Source organism: Buceros rhinoceros, unplaced genomic scaffold, assembly GCF_000710305.1.
Source record: "Buceros rhinoceros silvestris isolate BGI_N320 unplaced genomic scaffold, ASM71030v1 scaffold6157, whole genome shotgun sequence".
Taxonomy (NCBI): Eukaryota; Metazoa; Chordata; class Aves; order Bucerotiformes; family Bucerotidae; genus Buceros; species Buceros rhinoceros.
In genome coordinates this window covers 15,289-23,706 of record NW_010423836.1, presented here as the reverse complement: position 1 = coordinate 23,706, position 8,418 = coordinate 15,289, and the positions used below count along the sequence as shown (strand labels likewise).

The window sequence follows — 8,418 nt, the reverse complement described above, 5'->3', positions numbered from 1 at the left end:
TCACCTTTTAAAAAGTAACCCCCCCCCCCCCCCCGCAGTGTTCCTTGGAGATCTCACCCTTGTAAATTCTGGTTTGGTCTGCACAGAGTTATTTCAAATGCTGGGTTTTTTGGAAACTACAAAATCTTACTGAATGGTAAAAGTAGATTTCAATGAATTGAAGATTGTACTAGTAGCTGAAATTGTCCCTTCCTGTGCCAACATTTCTAGTTGTAATACTTTGTACCCTCTAAATAATTCCCCTCTTTTCTCAGAGAATTTCTGTGTCTTTTAGTTACCGTGGCTATGCTAGTCATAGCAGACTCATTGTGAAAAGCGGTGCATTTCACAACCACAGTCAGAAATGCCTACTATTTGCCAGTAACGTATTTAGACTGAATGCAGAATAAAAACTACCCTGTTTCATCAGAATGTGGAGACAGAGATTATCACCTAAAAGCAATAATTGCTATATACCTGCATTTGCAGACCAGAAGTCCCACTCCCACTCACGGCTTAGCTATGTCTTTGACCATGTATATTTGCTATGAGAATTTTGTCCTACATACTGAAGAAATCTATTGTATAATTACTTTTGTATGACTATTGCTCTTTGATCACTGGGCCCTTGTAAAGAGCCTTGTGTCTCTCTCTCTCTCCACTGACTGAAAACACTATTTTTTGTCTTTCAGGATTTGTGCCATTCTCATTGTGATGATGCTACAGTTCAGAAAAAGATCACAGCTATTATTGACTGCTTTATTAATTCTGCCGTACCCCCAGCTTTGCAGATTGACATCCCAGTTGAACAAGCAAAGAAGATTTTGGAGCACAGGAAAGAACTAGGACCTTACATTTTTAGAGAAGCACAGGTAAGCAGCTGGGAGAATCTCTGTAACAGGTCAGGCTAGAGTCTGTGTGCATGATTTTAAGAACAGTCTTTCTTGCTTATGTGACAATTTTGACTCTATACATAAGCCTGGGCATGAAGGAGAACATTATAGTAACGAATTTCAATGAAGATTGTACGGTGGAGATGACAGAGAGGTTTCAGATGTTTACTGCTCAATAAACTGGACGATCTCTGACAACTGGCTGATCCTGGAAAGGCATTGTTACCCAGGTCTGTGTTAGGAATTCTGGCAGTAGAAATTAATTCTGTCTGTGTTTTTAATTGCTTGTTCTCTACCACTTGGTTATAGGAGAAATAATTTATAGTTAGAAGGTTTGTAGGTTTTGTAGTTTATGAAAAGAAAATGTAAATGTGAGTAAAGCACAGAGACAGCTTAACTTAATGAATGCCTTGCCCTTCTTTATTACAGAAAATCTGTATTAAATGGCTGTAGACAATTTTATCTCTGATCTTTGTACTAATCAGATTGAACAGCAATTTGTGAACCTTTACTACAGAATTCCTATTTTCTTCTTCTTCGTTACTGTCTTCTCTGTCTTATCTTTTAATCCCAAGAAAGCTAGTTCCTATTCTTACCCTATAAAATTGCCGCCAACATATTTAAACGTCAACTGTTGACGTCCATAAAGTGTTTGGATCACAAAAGATGAATGGTTTGTCAGAGTAAAGGGTTCATATAGGTCCTAAGAGAAATAGAAGTCTCAGTGAACTCCAGAAATGTGGCACAAAACCAAGGGATGAACTTGGCCAAAAAGCTGTGACTGGAACATGACAGTGACTCACATGTCACATTCAAGTCTGCTGAGCCGGAAGCAGTGAGGTGCTGAGCCTGCTCAGCTCCTTTGAAGCCAAGTTTCTCAATGAGAATTAAACATCTAAATAAATTGAAAAATGTGAGCCTTAGTACATGCAGCAACAGAATTCACTGAGCCCCTCTGTTTGCCTTTCTAAAATTGTTTTGCTTATTCTAGTTCAAAAAAGACCCTGTGAGAGATTATATAATTTAAAAATTATCCAAGATTTGCTCATAGATCTGTAATGTGGTTTTAGAGCCTTTCCAGAGGCAAAAAAGTATTTCCTTTCTTTTAAGGAGGAAGAAAAAAGCTTCTCCCTAACGAACTGAATATTTGAAATACTTGAGCAGTACAGTGGTGTAAATACAGTGGTGTATATTTTATCAAGAATACTTGTAAAAAATGATGGATGTTTTCATTAATGCAAACAATTGTTTAGGGAAATATAAAAAAAGAAAGTGCCTTTTAACTGTGTTTTAGAAAGATTTCTCACCAGTAATAAACACACTGATGAGAAGCATGTGCCGAGCAAAGCTGGGTTGAAATGTCAGGACACAGTACGTGGGAGGAACAAGGCTGTGTATTAAAAAAGAAACAGTTATTTCATTCTCATGGTAAACTACATTTTATTTCACAGTAAACTCTTTTCTTAATATGATCAAGATTGATTTTCTTTTCTTTCTGTGTAGATGACTATTTTTGCTCTTCTGTTTAAATTTTGGCCAAAATTTTGTGAGTTTCGAAGCAATTTGCCTAATGACCAGATTTTACTTGCCTTGGAGAGAAAAAAAGAAATAAAGATGGGAAAGAAGGAAGGCAAAAGAGCAGAGGTAAGGCTCACAAAGTCTCAGATGACAGCTGACGAACTGCATGAAAACTTCTTCATGAGCAAACATACAGGAATCCCCATATACCTTTCTCAGCCTGATCCAAAGCTACCGAAATCTTCTTGTTAGAATTTAAGCTTTACATGCGACCTGGTCCTAGGGCGATTAATTCTCAGTCCTGCCAGTGCATTTACATATGTTTAACTTGAAGCAGATGAGTCAATGGAATACTCCTTTCATTAAGCAGAGGGGAAAATATATTTTAGTTATCCTTTTTTTGCCAAGAGAAGAGCAAAAAAGAGGGCTGAATTTAAAAAACCCCCGAATCCATGTACAGTCCATGTGTACAATGGGTAAATGCAGACCTGTTTGCACTTTCGGTATGTACTGTCCTATTTGAGTATTTACAGTCCTGGGTCACTACTGAAAGCAAAGCAAGTCAAAACCAAACCAGATTTCATATCTATTTTTCAGAATGAGCATTTGTAAACTCTGCACATTATTTTAAAATATATTTATGTGCTAATTGCTTTTGTATAGTCTTTGTCTTTTCTTGAGTATTTCTCACTCTGACAGTGAAATTGTTAGACTGTTCACAATGAGTTTTCAAACAGTTTCACTGCATCAACAGAACTGTGACCTCTGCAGCGGAATGCTCGCTTGTAAAAATGTTTTTCTTGGAATTTTATTATTCAAGTATAATGGATTTTTTTTGCTATTGATTATAGACTTTGCAAAAGTTTCTTTTTTACAAAACTTAATTGCTTGGCCAGCTTTGAGCAGAGAACATTCCTTTAAAGGCAGAGAAATTATTTGACTTGCAAACTATTGTAAGTAGCATTAGAAGACCTCTACATATTTTAAATATCATATACATGTCTTATTACTCATGATGAGAACCACATGAGTACCTGGACAGATAAGGACATATATGCCCATAAGGACATGTACACACTGTTATCCTCTTTTTCTAAAAGACACATGAAAACTGAGGACCAGCGAAGCATTACGCAAGGCCATGCACCAACATCAAGTGAAGTCTAAAATCCAAGAACTCATGTTCCTTTCTCTGAAGCACGTGGCAAGGCCACTGGCAGTACTTATAGTGCAAGAATGCACTATTTCAAAGTAATGCACTTCTGTGTTTTCACAGATTTATTTTTCCCATCTGTTTGTTGCCTATCTATAAGATTTCTAATTAAGACCAAGGAAATAAAGAGCAAATTTTGGCCAAGAGGACAAAAGCCTAGCTTTTATGGGGAGCAAACGGGACAGAATAGTCTGCAGATTGTTCTCACAAAAAATTATCTCTAAAGCAGTTACCTTTTAAAATCTCTTGAAAGAATAGCTGGAACAGACAAGTTTTTGAAACCTCTTTCCCGCTCTATTACTGTTTAAAGAATTTGCCATTCCCTGTTCTCTGGCCTGCAATTTCTGTTCCTTCAGCAACAACATAACTATTCAAATGATTCAGTATCCCTGAAGGATACTGATAAGGTTCGTCCAACATAAGTGATAACAGGTTCACTTGGCAGCTTGTAGAAAGTGATGATTTCTCAGCATTTAAAATAATGTCTGTGCTGCTCTGCCCTGTTAGGCTCATGTTGAAGGAGAGCAAAGCTCTGGCAAGGGTTAGAAATGATTTTTTAAATTATTATTATATATGTATTTATTTATTTTTTTCCCCCTCACAAATCAGTTGCCATTTTGTGCTTATGTCAGATGACACAACCACGGTCCTGAGGGAGGAATTCTACTTTCTCCTTTCTCACAGATTTGTCCCTGGGGTGCCCAATCTACCTGGGCTCACCTCACTTTCTGACCTGACTGGATAAGACTTGTACTTTTATGTAGTATAATGGAAAAAATGGGCAGACGAGGAGATTTTTGCCGGACAGTCATGCTTGACTTGGTAATATTTGACTATCTCAATACTTTCTGTGTGTCCCTATTTGTCATATATGGGGCAAATCCTATTGAAGGCTTCTTGGAAATGTACTCAGTGCAGGGAAGGAGTGGCTGACAATGAGGGATGCCATGCAAGCACTGCACAATGCAGAGACCTCTTCTAGAGTGTACTGTCAGGAAGGCAGGGGTGAGTAGGTACAGGGTGAGGTAGGCTCGAACATTCAGTATAATGTGATTGCTTCAGTACTGAGCTGAAATAGTTGTTTTAAAAGATATTGCCTTCCTTGGGAGAGTATGGTTTTCTTCTCCATTTTCATATTTGGCCTTAGTGTGGTACAGCTGTATGCACTCATCTTTGGTCCCTCTGTGGATCTGTCCTTTGTTAACTGCTAGGTGCACATGCCACGTACTTAAAACTATATCATCAGTAACTTTTTGCAGACTGCCTTGATGCCAGTATTTGTAATTCATTCTATACAAAATTGCATTTAACCTCCAAAATAGACTTGGGATTTTTTTGCTTTCAAGTGTACAAAATAGTTTTAACTCTCACTTTAAATCTGTATTTTCTCTTTCCATGCCATTAGCAGGGAAAGGTAAAACCATAAGCAATAATTCTTTTTCCCATGTTTCCCTTATCTCTCTTTAAGCTTCTTAGTAGTTTATTTGTTAGTAAGTGGTGTAATGTCATGTGATATGACATTGCCATAACATCGCCTAATTTATTATGAGAAGACATTAACAAAGACCTCACTTATTTCACCATTCTCATTCAGAAAGCTAGCAAACATAAACTGTAGTATATGAGTATACACACTATTTCTGTATTTGCTTTGGCATCCCTGTTCCATCAGTTGACTGTGCCACAGAAGTTAGAATCCTGCTTCTGGAGAGGAGATAAACATCACACTGACTGGGCAGTTCTATAGCTAAAAGTCACCCTTATAGATGATGGGTCCATAGAACATGGGGATGATAAGGAAGGAAAAGGCACTTTGGGAGCAAGAAAGCAGGATATTTTGATCCTTTTCCAGATCTTTCAGGGACTTTCCGAGTGACTTTGGGAACCAGTTGACCTCTCTTTTTTTCCTCACTTTATCATTTGCAGTATGGGAGGTTTGTATTATTCGCCTCATGGGGATGTTTTGGGGTTAATTATGTGAGGTTAAATATGAACATTGATTAATGTTCCTAAAGAGTTTTTGGATCATCAGACAGAACATGCAAAGGTGCAGCCTTAGTAAAACACTAAACTAACATGAAAATGACAAATAGCTAATCACCAGAGCAGCTTACCACGGGTTACAATGTCGTCGTTCACTGTAAGTGTTTTAAATCAGATTGTCTCTTTTCCTAACACATAGTTCATTCAGAGCTCCTGCATCAAACTGGAATTAATCATGACAAATCCTACATTGTACATTTATACCTAAAAATTAGAGGATAACAATGGCCTCTCAGTCCTTAAAATATGTTTTGGTGCAGATCTGCCCTCTCACTTAGCTATATTTTGGAGCAGGTATTGAGTCTGAGAGGAAGGTAGTCTGCAGGGGTGTAGATGTAAGGCAACTTCAATTAGGACAAAGAAATGCTTTTAAAAAAGCAATATTTTCTGCTATTTTTACACGTCCAATGTGATAAATTATGAAACTGGGCATTACAAAACATTGATGCATATCTGTCTCATTTCTAATGACTGTTTTTGCTTCCTCAGGTGTTGCTTTTTACTTTATCTTAGTAAATACTGTTTACATCTAGTTATGAATTCTTCTTATTGGCAGAGTAAAGAAGTGGGGATGCGATTCATCAGTCTGTCAAGCAGTGAGATTGGTGTGGAGAGAGGACCAGCATCATTTTCAGATGGATATGGGTGGCAGGTAAATACTTAAAAGTGTTGCTACAGCGACCAGCATTCAAGAGAGATAAAATGAGAGAATGGGAAGGTGGAGCTTTGAATTCTACTGTCACATGGTTCTTCAATAATTGTTCATTCTTCTACAATTAACTTTGCTGTTATAAGTTTACTTACCTCACAGGTGATGTCTTTTTTCTTTCTTTATTAATTTTCTTAAGATTTAAGTTCAGAGTTGTATTAATATCTAACAACCTATTAAGCCCTTTAGGTGTATAGATTTAAACAGAATCTTTATTTAAAGATAAATTGAAGAAAAGGAAGTTCTGGAATAAGAAGCTTTTTGTTACTTGTGAAATTCATATCCTGAAAAAATTTCATTTAAACTCAAGACCTGTTCTGCTCATATCAAAAAGGTGAAGGTGAACTAATTTAGGAAATCTAGGTATTTGGATAGAAAATCTGACAGGAAATAGCTCTTCAGTGCTTCTTCGAGAACAACTTTCATGATGTATCAAATCTGAAGTGTAAAGGCAAAGGTCATTTTGCTACAGAACCAAGAAGATTAGACAAACCACCTTGGGCATATCATTGATCATTCACAGCTGAGTTGACACTGCCATAACATAACAGGTAATCTGGGCAACCACATAATCACAGCTAAGTCATATGATGCAGGAGTAAATCACACATCGGCCACTGCTAGTATTCCATAGACCTCTTCCTGTTAGTGATGAGCAGAATATGGAAACAAGCAGTCTAAAATACCTCAAAAATCTGAAACCACAGTACAAACTGCATAGTTAAGCTCACAGTCTTACCCCTTAAACTGACTTTTTACTTTTGCTCATACCTATTTTAAAAAAAAAAAGTTAGCTGAGTGAGCCAGCATATCAATATCATATACCTAAGCCCTCAAAAAGAGGCAGATAATTGTAGAGCAGTTTCTTCTTCAAGCCCCTTTTTGCTATAGGAAGATGCTAGAAGTTCTTACTAAGTCATGGCATGACAAATTGGCCCCCACCTTCTGCTGTAAGGAAAAAAAGCCAAATAAAACTGCAGTTCCCATGCTGATTCGGGAGAGTGAGATTTATATGGAACCTGAACTGTGGTTGTTGCAATGTAAAGAGCAACATACGTTCCTTGGAAGAGGAAATGATGACATCTCCAGTTGCTCTGACTTTAGTGGTGGCAGCATTCTGCTGGAGAGGGCAGGCAAAAAGAAGCTAATGAGCCCTTTGATGCTTTGAGAAAGGACACTAGAAGAATGTGGTAAGGACATAAAATCAAGTTCTCAATAGCACAAAAGGCTGAAGTTTCAGAAGGGGAAAAATCTGCTGTATTTAGGTTTTGAAGATGAGAGGAGAGAGAATAGGATGCAGACCAGGGACAGAGCATAAATGAATGTAAACATCATACCTGTAAAACTTGCTTAAAAACTGCATTTCGTGGTGTTTCGAGATCACTTATTTGCGGTGATACCATTTCCCCCGTGATTCCAGTATTGTCATGACAAAACTTCTCCTTTTAAAATTGTGATTATTCAATACCAGGGCTATAACATAAGTTTTTTGTCTCACTGTTGAAACGGATGAGGAACTGCTAGTGACAAGGTCAAGAGACTGATGGTTTTTAATGGTTCTTGCAGGCTTCCTGGTCCTATTCCAAATACATAGAAGCCTTGGAGGAGGAGAGAATACTCCTCAAAAAGCAAGAAGATCTGGAGAAAAACTCATCATCACTCCTTACAGGTCGTTAATCCAGCTCTCTAGTTTAGGAGGACAAGCTTATAGCTTATGTGAAATTCTCTCAGTACAAGGACTTTGTTTGCCCTGTGCGTATAAAGTGCTGCCTCTCTTACACTGTCTGCAGGGGAGTTGATCTCTGCATTATACTTGTGAGTGGTAACTTTTCTAAGAAAGGGAGAGACAAAGTTGCAGGGTGTCAGCATTGTCTTCACTGCACAGGTCCTACTTCAGAGAGGATTATGGCTATTTCTTCATTCTGCACAGTGGCAGGGCAATTCTATTTGATTCACATACATTTTTCTCCTCCCATCCCTGGCTTATTGTGCTCAGTCAACTTACATGCAAGCAGAGGGATGAACCTTTTTCCTCACCAGTTTGTCAGTATGATTTTGAGGGA

The 8,418-nt window shown here is 37.8% G+C and overlaps 1 protein-coding gene across 1 annotated transcript in view; it reads left to right on the top strand.

Moving 5' to 3' along the window:
• RGS22 (regulator of G-protein signaling 22) overlaps positions 1-8,032 on the top strand; it is a gene marked incomplete at its 5' end in the record, with an annotated part of 35,037 nt that extends 27,005 nt beyond the window's left edge. The window contains 4 exons of the mRNA XM_010140558.1: positions 672-851; positions 2,376-2,516; positions 6,203-6,298; positions 7,922-8,032. Of these exons, the coding sequence (XP_010138860.1) occupies positions 672-851; positions 2,376-2,516; positions 6,203-6,298; positions 7,922-8,032 (528 nt within the window). The remainder of the gene's footprint in view (positions 1-671; positions 852-2,375; positions 2,517-6,202; positions 6,299-7,921) is intronic.
• Between the last annotated feature and the right edge of the window lie 386 nt (positions 8,033-8,418).